General features: G+C 40.0%; 1 protein-coding gene and 1 non-coding gene across 4 annotated transcripts in view; one reads left to right on the top strand and one right to left on the bottom strand.

Moving 5' to 3' along the window:
• Window positions 1-3808: 3808 nt before the first annotated feature.
• Trnag-gcc (transfer RNA glycine (anticodon GCC)) lies at window positions 3809-3879 on the bottom strand. Its single transcript has one exon. It is a non-coding gene; the product is annotated as a tRNA-Gly (tRNA).
• A 214-nt stretch (window positions 3880-4093) lies between these two features.
• LOC139121803 (uncharacterized) overlaps window positions 4094-14190 on the top strand; it is a 53074-nt gene continuing 42977 nt past the window's right edge. Inside the window, exons 1-8 of one of the 3 annotated variants that reach the window (XR_011549355.1) lie at window positions 4094-4369; window positions 7522-8278; window positions 9094-9397; window positions 9838-9948; window positions 10304-10453; window positions 11181-11426; window positions 11982-12705; window positions 13531-13837. Coding sequence is in view for 1 of the 3 variants with exons in the window: in XM_070686998.1 (XP_070543099.1) it covers window positions 7571-8278; window positions 9094-9397; window positions 9838-9948; window positions 10304-10453; window positions 11181-11426; window positions 11982-12025 (1563 nt within the window). In the remaining 2 variants the exon portion in view is untranslated. Of the gene's footprint in view, window positions 4370-5976; window positions 6073-7521; window positions 8279-9093; window positions 9398-9837; window positions 9949-10303; window positions 10454-11180; window positions 11427-11981; window positions 12706-13530; window positions 13838-14190 lie in introns of those variants that run through there. The other 2 variants (XM_070686998.1, XR_011549354.1) reach the window with 2 other exon arrangements.

The following is a 14190-nucleotide window of genomic DNA, read 5'->3' as shown; positions in this document are numbered from 1 at the left end:
TGTTTGTGGGACTGAACGACAATAACACCCTATATGCAAACATTGTATGTAGAGGGCGTTATGAGTTTAAGTCAACATACCGACGAGTGTCTTCGAAGTAATACATGCATGAAACTATTTCTGTCATGGTTTACTGTTAATAGATATTCATGATCGGAAGATTATATCAACCACACCGTGACGACAACAACAACAGACGCATTGCCGTTTTGTGAGGCCAAGACACAGGGTAAATTTGCTCCCGGGTCGACCATTTGCATAGCGTAGGCGGGTAGCGAAAGTCACCTTTACCGTAAGGTTAAAATCATCCGACTTAGTCGTTCAGTCGTTAACTTCCGATCGTCAAAGTTTACATGTGGTCTATTCGCCATCACGTGACAAGAATCTAATCTCTCGTCGCCAGCACATATGACTTGGAATGGTGCAGCTCAACTGGATTTGTACTACTTCATTGGAAGATCTAGAAACCCACCATTATTCTAAATTCACTACAATCAGTCAGTCATGTATTGTATTTGGAGTAAATAAGCAGAGAAAATAAAATGTAGCATAATGAGGGTTACTGTAGAGTGGTGCTGTAACCCGAAAATTCACGCAAAATCAAGAATATCTACTAATTACAAATGCATTTGCGCTGCGAATACTTTCAATTAGAATTTGAAACGAACGACGAATATACACAATTACACATCACAAAGTGCTAATTAAATGGTGGCCAGAAAGGCCTCAAGTTAATAGATACATGAGCTGCTATCAGGAAGTCCATTTGAACTTTTGTGCAAAAAGTAAGTCCAGGCATAGAGAGGCCTTCTCAGCTGTACTTTCATTATCGTAAAGATAGTGCAATAAGCTAAGCGGCATTTATTTTCAGGAACCCGGCTTCCCGAATTATTGTCTGTTTGTCAACCTGTACTGTAACAGAATCGGTAGAGGTAAAATGTTTGCCTTAGGGACTGGACACAAATTACAGGGGGGGTGGGCCGGTGTTTTTTGGGGGTGGGTCGCCATTTTTCGCGCAAGCATTTTTGAAGGGTCATAAAATTTTGTGCAAGCCTATGGGGGAGGGTCACCTTTTTTCATGCATCAAAGCTGAAATTGCATGTGCACGTTATGGAATACTGAAAAAGAAAAAATACCTCCTGGCACTTTCATTTTCTGCCATTACCATTTTCGGCGCGCCCTTCGGGCGCAAATTTCAGGTATAATGATGATCCAAGCAGCCACATTGATTTAAGTTGTCATGATTTCTACTTATTCAACACTATTGTGCATAACTGTCCCCTATAATGACTCTTTCAATAACAATTTGGGAGATTACTTATTTGACATCATTCTCCCATTGACAATACATTGGGTATAGGTTGGTGTCAAACGTTCATGTCGCTGTATGTACATTTTTTAATTTTTTGAGGACATTGACAGAATACAAACTGTTCAGAATAGTGCATAGTGTCATCAATAACAACTGGAAGCTTCAGGTCGAACAACTTTTGAATAACAATGTAGGATCAGATAACCTATGAGTTATTTGTAGTTTCCTCATAGCCTACAATGTATAGTGAATCAACATTTTGGTGAAATTCCAAAATCAAATTTCTTGCACAACCATTGACTTGAAACCACTCTAGTCTAATCATGAATATTAATACTAATAATTAGGTGTACATAAATGCACAGGTTAAATACGTTTACCAAGTTTGTATTGGAAAAAAATTATTCATAGTTTCATCATAGACTGCCATGTATAGTGAATGGACATTTCAGTGAAATTCCAAAATCAAATTTCTTGCACACCCATTGACTTGAAACTACTCTAGTCTAATCATGAACATTAATACCAATAATCAAGTGTACATAAATGCACAGATTTTCCTATTTTTGTATTGGAAAAAAATTATTCATAGTTTCATCATAGACTGCCATGTATAGTGAATCGACATTTAAGTGATATGCCAAAATCAAATTTCTTGCACAACCATTGACTTGAAACCACTCTAGTCTAATCATGAACATTAGTACCAATAATTGAGTGTACATAAATGCACAGATTTACCTATTTTTGTATTGGAAAAAAATTATTCATAGGGTTTCACCATAGACTTCCACGTATAGTGAATCAACATTTCGGTGAAATTCCAAAATCAAATTTCTTGCACACACATGGACTTGTAACCACTCTAGTCTAATCAAGAACATAAATATCAATAATCAAGCATACATAAATACACAGATTTGCCAAGTTTTGTATTTAAAAAAATTATTCATAGTTTCTTCATAGACTACAATGTATAAGGATCCACATTTCATGCGAAATTCCAAAAACAAAGTTATTGTACACAGATGCACGTGTTACCACCCTCTTCTAATCAAGCACAATTATGTCAATTATTCAGGGTCATATATACACAAATAGTGCATATTTTTAATTCTGAAATTTTTTTTTACAGTTTTGTCATAGACTCCCATGTATAGTGGATCAACATTTTATGCGAAATTCCAAAAACAAAGTTATTGTACACAGATGCACATTTTACCACCCTCTTCTAATCAAGCACAATTATGTCAATTATTCAGGGTCCATATATGCACAAATAGTGCAAATTTTTAATTCTGAAAATTTTTTGACAGTTTTGTCATAGACTCCCATGTATAGTTTTGTCATAGACTCCCATGTATAGTGGATCAACATTTTGAGAGAAATTCCAAAATCAAATATCTTGTTCACATGTGCACTTGTAAACAACCCATGCTAATCAAGTATATCTATATCAGTTATTAAACATCTATAGAGGAACAGATATTGCTAGTTTTATAGTGGGAAATACACGTTCGTAGTTTTCTTATAGTCGACTACATGTATAGTGAATCAACATTATCGATAAAATCTAAAAATTACATTTTTTGTACAGGCATGCACTTTTTACCTGCCACTTCAAGCAAAGTACATTTACATGAATTATCACACACATATGATTTGATATTTTTTGGACAACGCGTTATATCGGCCACATTTTGCCTTCCTTTCGGGAGGGCGACTTAAAAAGTATAGCAAGTCAGAAGGGGGTCTTTAACACATTGCGGTTTTTTTTGGGGGTATTGAGTAACAGGGGAGGGTCACTTATTTTCATGCACGGATAAGGGGGAGGGTCACTAATTTTTGTGCATGAACTTTTGAAGGGTCACTATTTTTTACGCAGCGGTTTTTCGAAAAACACCGGCCCACCCCCCCCCCTGTAATTTATGTCCAGGTAAAATGTTTGCCTTATTGTTTCAGATGATGTAATGCCTGTAAATGATAATTGGCAGCAATGCTCCACTTTTTCATCGCACATTTATTGTATTTTTATAGGAGTACTTACTAGTATTTCAATTTTCTCTTCGCACACTCATAATACATCAACCTGTATACGCTGGGCCCTTCTTTACTCGCTCTGCTAGACCTTTGAGGGCGCTCTCTTACGAACACGACTAAATTTGAAAGATTCGGGATCAATTGAATTCCTGTGAAAAGGAAAACATCTTTGGAGGAAGAGGATTCCTCTTTTCAGAGGAGAAACATTACATCGCTAGTTCCAACTGTTTTGAAGAGCGAAATAAGCCACTTCATCATGTTGAACAATTCTTGACTTGGTTTGCTGCTGAAAGTCAGACCTTGGGCCTGGGCGAACATTGACTGTCGATTGAAGTAAATGTACAGGAAATTTAAAAAGGGTGGAGAAAGATTCGAGAAAAATTAAGGAGAGCAACATATGAAACAACTAGATATTTCTCCTAGGCAGATTATGTTCTGGGGGGGAAAAATAAGCGATGCATCGGCCGGGAATCGAACCCGGGCCTCCCGCGTGGCAGGCGAGAATTCTACCACTGAACCACCGATGCGTTTCACGTTTACATAGTGGAAAAATATTATCATAAATAACAAAATACTAAACGACATACGTAAAATCAATGTCAAATTGTAGTAATAAATATTAATTACTTTTCCACAGTATAAAATCTCTTTCATCCCCTCCATTTCATGGTACTGACCTACATATTTGAGAAGCACAATCTTGATCAGTAGAGGGCGCTCGAACTGGTAAGGTCAAAGGTTACACTTAACGTTACCATATTACTAAGGTAAACATCGCGATACACTTTCACGGACGTGGACTCGGTCCTGTTTCGTAGAATACTGTACATGTATGGCTACAATGTGGTCGAATTGGTAACAGATAGGGCAGTGAAGTAACTGCTGCAGAGTCATACAGCCGTTCGGAGAGTTTCTGAAGCGAATGTTCATTTTTTGTGATCGCTAGGCTGCGCTCTTTGTAGGTTGATCGACGGCCATGTACATGGTATTTACTGTCAACGTCAACGCTGAGCTCACGTAAGTTTATATTTATGTTTATGTTTACGTGATCTTTACATACGCTTTTCGAGTTCGTTTATTTCTTCCCAAATGCAGAAGGCGAGGGCAATGCCGAGGGGAACTGTAAATCATACGGACAGCAAGTCGGGGCACACACACTGACAGCTACCGGTCTTGACTGCCGCGGAGGAAGGCGAGAGTTTTCTGAATCATCTGAATGTCATAAAGTACATCTCAATGTCTTGAAGTAGGGATACATAAAGAGAGCGATTCCAATCATTGATTGCGGTCACAACATTACAAAACAACACCTTAGAAAGGTAACACTTTCTATTGCCACAACGAAGCGTCACGCCAACGAAATTTCTGATCATGGATGTAGCAGCGGACAACTTCCAGAACAGGGCAAGGCGTAGCGTCGCCGCGGACGAGCCGCAGCGTTCGGTCAACCACGATGCCTCTACCCACCAAGGGTCAGCGTACTCACCGTGAATTTACAGTTTGGAGTTTTCGATAACTTCGTATGCTCATTCTGATTCATTGTTATCTATGAAGTTTAATGAGGGGAGAAAGAAAATATGTCAACGCGTTTACGAAACCATTGTCCTCCAATATTGGTACCACGCTAAAGTCGTTTACGGATTTATATCTGGCTTGACTCACGCGTATCATTCAGACTTTTTCCCAATAATGAACAAAATGTAGCGCCTGCCCCGAGCATAGATCAGGTGCTGTCCATTTCAACTCCTCTCAAAGGAATTTCTCTAAGCCTTCAATCTATTCAGTATTGTTTTAATGATATCTTCACGGCCAAATCGTTAGCGATCTCGCATGCGCTTGTAAGTTGTTTGCAGTTCTTTTTTGGCGAACTTTATACCAAATAGAGGCAATCTGTATGCTACCGCCATGGGTACACAGTCTGTTTCAACGGATAATCCCATGATGATCGTATTGCACTTCTGTGTTGATATGCATAAAGAGCGTTAAAATCAACAGGTCAGCGTAATTTTTTTGTACACATATTTTGTCTTCTCATATGTTTTGTGAATTCTAGCACCATAGGCCAACTTTACATATGTGTTATGATGTGCATGTCTTTTGTGGAAAAACCCTGAATCTGCTTTGTTTGTGAAAATTTATATGTATGCAAAACTCAAATGAGTCGCCAACGAAAATTATGTAAATACTCATAAACAAAGTAAACTTTGAAATAGCCCAGGAGTCATGGATCCTTTGAAAATCTTGACTAACATTCTATCGTACTGCCATATACTACCAAGTGAAGGTGTCCTAGTCGAAGGTATTGTCAAGTTGATCCGAGAAACGATATATTTAGAATGCGTAGATGAACATAAAATGTAAGGTTGAGCAGAGGTCGCGTCCTCATTGAAGTGACATTGGCATGCAGTAGCGTTTGCGTTGCCACTTCCTTTCACCAATAGAATAAATAAGTTACACTGCATACCTGTAAAGATTAACCGACGTCTCCTAGTAACCCGCTTGTTTTATGAACAGTAGACATTGTAGATATACATGAACACACACGTACCTACAGACACACATATATACTCTCCAACGTTAATACGGTGTATGGCATCCATATATTTCAGACCGTAGTCTTTATAGAATTATCGAAGCAGAGCTATTGAAGTTGTCTCTGTTAGGCTTCGTTGTAGGAGAAGCAGTGAAGACACCTCTTTATGCTACTTGCCAACTAAAACGTATGTCTTAAAATTGTTATCAGTATAGGCAAGGAAAAAATGTACAATCATCTTAACATTAAATGAAATGAACTAGGCTATCTGTGATTAGAAAATTTGAAATCCAGGGACAAAGTTCTAGATTTACATAACGTGTACCATAGTGTCTCCTCTGATGGGCCAAGTTCAAAACCACTCGTTGCAACGAGATCAGTTTTGCTTTCAGATAAACATGATAAAGAAAGTGACTCAGTATATTCTGCAAAAGTGTAATAACTCGTTAAACCAGGATAGCTCCGGCTTTTTTACAAAATTGTCGTTCGTTCCAAGACTGTCGTTTCTAACGTTGAGTCTATAGGTTATTTCCCACCTTCAGCTAAGTGCACTGCATTGAAGTCAACAGGCTTCAGCGATACGAGCGGCCGCACCGTCAGCTCCCCGACCTCGTGTCTGCGGCACCCGGCAATACAAGATTCCCCTCGCTTAGAATCAATACCGTACACGACTTACAGAATCGACACCAGTTACTGTCGGACTTTCCTGACCCCATGACTTGATTAGTTTGAACACAAAAGTTGGTTTCTCAGTTTGACACCAGTTCGGTTCGGTTTCCGATACTGTCAGATTTCGATAAAAGTGAAGTGCGACGGTCAGCAAGTATAACGTAAGCTTATCAGAAGTCAATGCTTGCTTATTTCACAAGCTTTTTTTCAATAATATGTGGGGAAATTATATTAGTAAATCGCCCCTTTGATTACGAAATTATAATTTACAGTATATTGTGCACTTAGCGGAAAGCAAACAAAATTGTGAAAAATGAGAGAATGCCGTGTTTTGAGCCCACAGACGAGATACAACTTAAAGGCCTATGACAGGTGTCAGATTGTCTTGCTAGGAAATTTACTCACTAGAGTACAATTTTAATGGAAAACAAAAGGCTATATTACACCTCCAAAATTCTCTCACAGACTAGAAGAAACTTGATCCCTGGGATCGAGTCCCTTATAGTAAAGGCTGTGCACCAAATATTTAATAATAAAAGCCATTGTCCAAGGTCTGTTGGCATTGTTTATATTATGTCTTCAGTCATATACAGTAGAGATATACTAGTAGCACATTACAAGTATTACTGCACAGTGCCATCACAGTCACCAGTGATCTATTCCGCATTGGGCCTATGCGCCCCATAGACGTGTGTACATCTTCTCAGGCATATGTACACATGTCTATGGGGCGCATAGGCCGAGAGCGGAATAGATCACAGCTGACTGTGGTGCCATGGTGCCTCCGGCGGCAATTTTTGTTAAAATACCGTTGAAAACAAACGTGGGTGGAAACAATTTCGACAGTTGCGAACATGTCCTTCTCCGTTCTTGTAACTTAGTGTGGCACATCATGATGAAACAAGCAGAGGAAAGATAGTTGGAAAGTGGGTGTGTCTAATGATCTTTCTTCACCTCTCGCTTTCAGATTCTTGATACCCACCCCCGCCTCTGTTGTAGTCTGAAATTCTTTCAACATGGGTTCAAAACCAAGCAAAGTTACGGATGTAAGCTTACAGATTCGTCCCCAACAAATAGCGAATGACTTGAACTCAGAACTTGAAGAGAAGTACAACGCTTCCCAGAAGAAGGACAAAGTCATCGGCAACAACGTCGGAGGGGACGGAAAAGCTGAAGAGGAAGAAGAGGAGGAGGACGAGGATGGCGGCAATGATGACGAGACAGCTAACAAGGACGCCCAGGACGAGGATGTACTTCGGCAGATCGACGAAAGTAAAGAAATTTGTAAGCGTAATGTTGACATCATTCGATTAGAAATTGATGCTGACGGAACCGATGGTCATGCCATAGAAACCGAAAAGATCGTAAAATGTTCAAAGATCATCGGTGGCTTGTATTTTAAACTCAAAAAGAAGAAGATCGCCAAGAGACGGATCCATCGGAGAGCAGTGGCGCTCTACCTGGTCGAGTCGGGAGGGGCGGCGGTTGTTGTAAACGCCATCAGGAAGGCTACATCTCATTGGTGGAGGCAGCAGGATACTCAGGACAACACCAACAACGTCGGCTACTACAACATTTTTTACTTCGCGACACAGATCTTGTGGAACTTTTCTGACGCCAGCGACCAGTTTGCCAAATGCATCGCCGATGAGGGCGTCATAGCGGTAGCCGAGGACGCCATGGAGAAAGAGTACCAGCATGCAATGGCACATTCCATAGATCTCGTAAGTTCATATCCTCTCATCATTGAAATCGAGGCTTCTTCAAAACGGTTCGCCAAAACGTAGCCTTGAATTTTAATGAATCTTAATCATTGAAGGATCATTGAGTCATTTATGTAACTGCTGCTTCTAAAAATGAAATGTGAATGAATATCTGTCATTGAAATTAAGACAGAAAATTTGTCGACACATACATATTATTTTCCGAACCCAATCGAACAATAACACATTTTTGGTTCGTTTTCGGAGAAAAATCATAACATCTTATTGTATACGCCATAAAATTATGTTCTATTTGGACAAACTTTTAATATATATCTCACCTCCACTTACCGAGTAAACTAAGCGACAGGTCTCCACTAAGCAATATGCGCAAGTTTGGCAAAACGAAGAGCCGTATGAATCATTATGTGGCCATTAAAAATCAACAATGATGAGTTTCAACATTCCAAAACATTTCAACAAGACAACACTGTAGGAGCAAATAGACAGCTTGCTTGCAATGTGTTGTACGTCTAGTCCAATCATGTCCGATCAAATGTATGCATTCATTATCTCTTGTCTATGGCTGCACGTGTTGTAATTCCAGTCATGCACGCGGATAGCGATTAGAATTTGTTTCGTTACAAATAATACATACTGAGAATATAAAAATAAAATGCTATGCACAAAATACTCTACACTACTATGTATCGTTACGGCAGCCATGTTACCACGGCTCCTAATTCAACCTAGAAAATGTTTATGAAAAAGTTTTTGCCGATGAAAATACTATCTCATGTTTTCTTTTATTTCTATATGTGTCTTTCCACAAACAGAAATCTAAAAGAGTGATGAAGGCTTCCCTGGCGATCACGGCAAACTGTTCCTTCCACGAACTCTCACGGGACGTGGTCAAGAAGTCTAACATGCTTGGAATCCTGGGTAAAATCAACAACGTGGACTTCGGCGACCTCGACATTTACTTCGTTCTCATTCCCGCGTACATCGTCAACGAGGAGCAGAGCAAAGAATTGTTCCACGACGAAGTTGCCATCGGCAACATCGTAGAGCACGTGAGGAAGGCTTCAAAGATGAAGACACGACGTAGCAAGGGCTTCTCCCTCCATGAACTATGTGTCTGTGAGTAAATATAGTACAGGATACCTATGTATGACAGATAGACAGACAGACAGGGACAGAGATTAAAATCTAACGATAGTTACACGAAAAGGCGGTTTGAAAGTTAACGTATTTACTTGGATATTGACGCTGCGAAGTTTTGTCGGAGGGAATACCTTCGTTTTTCACGTATCAACTTTTTTCCTCGGTGCTACTTTCGTGCATGTGTATAATTTTCTGGGTTTTTTTTAGTATCCTTGTACCATGATCTCGCTCTCGGCCTAGTCATCTCTCTCTCTCTCTCTCTCTCTCTCTCTCTCTCTCTCTCTCTCTCTCTCTCTCTCTCTCCAGTCTGCACTTTACTGTACAAATTTCACGATAAGAGTGCGACTTAACTTATTCACCGTAATGTTAACCAACAGCTACATATCCGTGAAACTCTGTTTCCGTTTATCTTCTAGTGGTTGGACGACTAGCAGTGAATGACGTCAACAAAGCACAGCTGACCAAAGCTGGGGCTGAACCAATACTAATACAAGTTGTGCAACGTGGTAATGTCTCTGAAAAAATAGGTAGGTGTTCATCGCTCCGTGACTTTGATGTTATGCATGATGAAATTCTCTATAGACGCCACAATTTGTGTTACCAGCGAATTTTCGAATTTAATTTCGTGCATCGTGCATTAGCCATGTACCAGTTTGTTTCACTTGAATCTTTTGTGAAATTTGACAATTTGATGTAATTATGATAACTTCTTTGACTTTCGAGCTTATTGTAGCCCTCACATACTAATAAGTAATTTCATTGGATCCTGTCTTTCACTGCCGTCGTTAATCGTCTTTGTTGTTCCAAAACACAAATAACTAGTTTATACATTTTACGTCGTCAACGGTCTATGGTACACTTCCAAACACATTTTTGTTTCAGCGGCTCTCGAAGCACTGAAGCATCTATCCTTCTCGGACGGCAAGTCGATCCTTCAAGACTCCATCGACATCTTCGAGGAACTTCTCAAGAGCGAGAACAAGAAAATACGTAAGGCAGCTGAAGGAATCCTCTGGAACATCAACAACAACAGTAAGTATGAGTTTTTGTCACTCCAATTTTTAGAAAGCATGCGCATTCGGGACATCTTCGGACTCTCAAATTTTAACAATTCTCTACTGATCTACCACATGTCGGGGTTCATTTTAAAGCTCTTGTAGTAAGAATTTTTTTCACAGTCTTATTTTTCGAAAATCAAACATTTTATTTCCCCATAAAGTTAACACAAGGATGGCGGCCATTTTGAATCAAATATCGGTTAGATAAATTTGTTTCTCGTACCAAACTTTGCACATACCCCTGGTTTTCTTCTTGATTTGGTAAGAGAATTGTCGAAAGTTTCATCTAAGAAGTTTGAACAAAAGTCCTTCTCAATTTAGGTGCATACTACGTCAAAATTTGTCGGTACCTTGAAACACTGAAAAACTGGTCGGAGCTCCATGGTGCCACTAACCGACAAGGCAGATAGAGGAATATGGCCGTTGTAAGAGGCATAACGCTTTGAGCCAGATATCGATGCTAATGTTATAAACTACCAACAATAGTGTAGAGAACAGAAAAGTTCAATACCTTAGGTAATGGTTGCTTTTAGAGGGTATTTCATGACACAAAACACCAAACACTGGTAGATAAATTCTTCAAGTGAGTGATGTTCAATTGTATGCAACTTTTCAGAGATCGGTCATCCATTGTATAAACGCGAGCGCGGCTCATCGCAGTGATATTTACACATTTCTGCTTTAAATTTTCCCTTTACCAGAATCAGCAGAATCTCGCGTGACTGGTAACAAAGACCCACATGTTATGATCAGCTATCAGTGGGGCAGCCAACCAGAGATGATTAAGATCAAGGACATACTGAAGAACGCCGGGTATAAAGTCTGGATGGACATCGAGAGCATGGAGGGGTCGACGCTAGAAGGAATGGCCTCGGCTGTTGAAAATGCCGCCGTTGTGTTCATGGGGATCTCACAGAAGTACAAGGAAAGTGCAAACTGCCGCATGGGTAAGTTAAGTGGTCCAACAAGGGGTGCATGTCTTTAAATCACCCTTTTTGAAACTAAGGATTTCCATCGAAAATGGAAATTACTGAGTTGCTACGCTAACACAATACTTCTCTGCACTCTTGCGTTCATACTTTAAAAACAAAGTTTAACCATAAAACTCAATTTTAGGATCTATGGTTTAATGAACTCAAGAACAAAAGTCAGACACTTACAACATCAGCTCATGCCTGCTGTATGTTTTTGTAAATTTGAAAAACATTAGAAGGCCAAAGTACTCATTGCCTCTTGCACATTCCGACAAAAACTCCCGATGTAAAATCACGACCACGAATAGTTTTTGTACCTTATGTACATGTGCTTACCTTACTCACATTATTTGTGCACAAACAAAATATAAATGGCTATTTCAATAAGTCGAACTTCAGATATATACCGGCAGTTGAGATGGGACTTAAAACACAAAGAATATCTTGCCTCCGCCTCCCCTTTGTATTCGGAAGGCGAAGTGTCAACGGAAATTGTAAACTTTTGTTTTCATATTTTTTCTTTCCCAGAGGCCGAGTATGCTTTCCAACTGAAGAAGGAGATTATCCCTTGATGATGGACGATAACTACAAACCTGACGGCTGGCTTGGATTTCTCATCGGAGCTAAATTGTACTACAAACTGGTACAGGAAAGCGATTTTATTGATATCGGGGAGAAGCTTTTCAAGGTTCTCGGCGATAAGGGAAAGGAAGGAGCGGTGCCCTCGAACGAGGATGTTGCCCCGGCCGTGGACTTGACGGACAAGTTCGACGATATCCTCGGCGACATTGATAAAGGCGTGAAAACCGAAATACTGCTCAAACAGAAAAGTTACCAGGAAAACCTCCAGAAATTAAAGACAGCGGTTTCGAAGAAAGATTTTACCTCTAGAGATACAACGCAGCCTGCTCTGTTTACGGTTGCTACGATGTACGGCCAGCTGAAAAAGCATGACGAAGACACAAGAGCGAAATACAGACAGGTTCTTCTCCGAACCTTCTTGGACGAGGGCGCACCCGACGCTCTCTTGGCAACATTGCGTTTCTGCGAAGATCACGGATGGCGAAAAGAAGACGACACGGTTGACGATGATTACTGGAAACCTTTCAACTTGTGCATATCAACCATGTGGAATTTCACCGATCTGAGCGGACAGTTCTGTACCGTGGTTCTCCGAAAGAACGTCCTTGATACGCTGCGCAAGGTCCTCCAGTCAGAGGGTCCAAGATACCGCAAAGACGAGACTAACGCCGTGAGTTTTCAAAAGCATTTTGTCATTTCTTGTCAAGTTGAACTTATAACTATGAAAGTCTGTCGAGATCCTTCAAGTTTTCGGTGACATTTACTGGTATCTGAATGGCAGACCAAAACTGAAACAAACGATTGTAACTACCACAAAGAATGACCATTTCATATTCACTGCCTTGTACTATACATTGAACCAAACTTAGACACTCTGGGGAAAAACGAGGGTGCGCATGCACCAACTCTTCTCAGGTTAAGGTAGTATGGACCTTGATATTGAAAGATTTTAACCTTGCTAAAACTTCCCGCAACGAAACTTTCAACCATTCTCTTAACAAAGCAAGAAAAAAAATCAGGGGTAACTGTACAATTTTTTTTGTGCAAGAGAAATAAATTGCGTAACATCATGGAGCTAGAAACGGAGCTCCATGGTAACATTTACCAATATTTGAAATTCAAAATGGCCGCCATTCCTGTGTTAACTCTATGGTGTAAATTAAAGTTTTGATTTTCACAAAACTAAGACGATAAAATTTGTCTTAGTCCATGAGCATCAAAATGAGCCCCCAAAAGCGGTAGACCAGAAAAATGATGTAAACATTTTAGACTCGGAGTCCGAATATCTGTGCCCGAGGGGCATCATCATACCGTAAGCCAGTCTTCTCAGGTTAACCCTATTACCCTGTTTCCCTGTACAAGAGTCAACATACCTTAATTACCCTGTATACAGATCTACCCATCTTTTTTGAAACAATTCAATGTACCCAAGTCTAGCGGTGCAAGTTAGGATAAAGAGAACGATTGTCTGAATTTCTGACTTTTTCATTTACAGATTGCCGGACGGGCTGTGAGATCTTGTCTTGCGTCTATCTACAACTGCTGCATTCACGATAAGTCCAGAGGTATCATACGAGACGCCAACGTCGTTGATCAGTACCTGTCCCCTCTGCTGTCACTGCAGGATGAACGACCCAGGACCTACATGATTTTCATCATGGCGTACACGTTGAACGAGGAGCAGAGCGAGAGATTCTTCGCCGATGAGGGCCTAATAGCGTATATCATCGGGCGGTTGACCAGAGCTGCCGCCAACGAGAATCACAAAGATGGTGGTTATTCTGCACTTGAGCTGACAGAAGGTAACATCGAAAGCATTCACTGTAACAACCCCAAAGCGAGAATAAAATAATGACCATTGGCTTTACCTTCCTCAGTCAGATTTTGTGGAAAACTTACACGCTTTTATGGATATTAATGATTATGGCAAATGTGTAAGCTTTAATTTTTAACACGATTGGAACTAATTTGGGATAATTGGATTTTTATATTTTAAAAATTTCTCAAAAATGCTGGGTGCTCTATAGCTGAATGTTGCGATATTACAAATTACTCATAAAAAAGTGTGTAACTTAAAAAGAAAAGCAGATGAGCTTACATTAGCAGATCAAATAGATATTACTTCACCATCCAATTATCCCAAATTAGTTCCAAT

Source organism: Ptychodera flava, chromosome 21 (genome assembly GCF_041260155.1).
Source record: "Ptychodera flava strain L36383 chromosome 21, AS_Pfla_20210202, whole genome shotgun sequence".
NCBI classification, from domain to species: Eukaryota; Metazoa; Hemichordata; class Enteropneusta; family Ptychoderidae; genus Ptychodera; species Ptychodera flava.
This window is presented reverse-complemented; position numbering and strand designations above follow the sequence as displayed.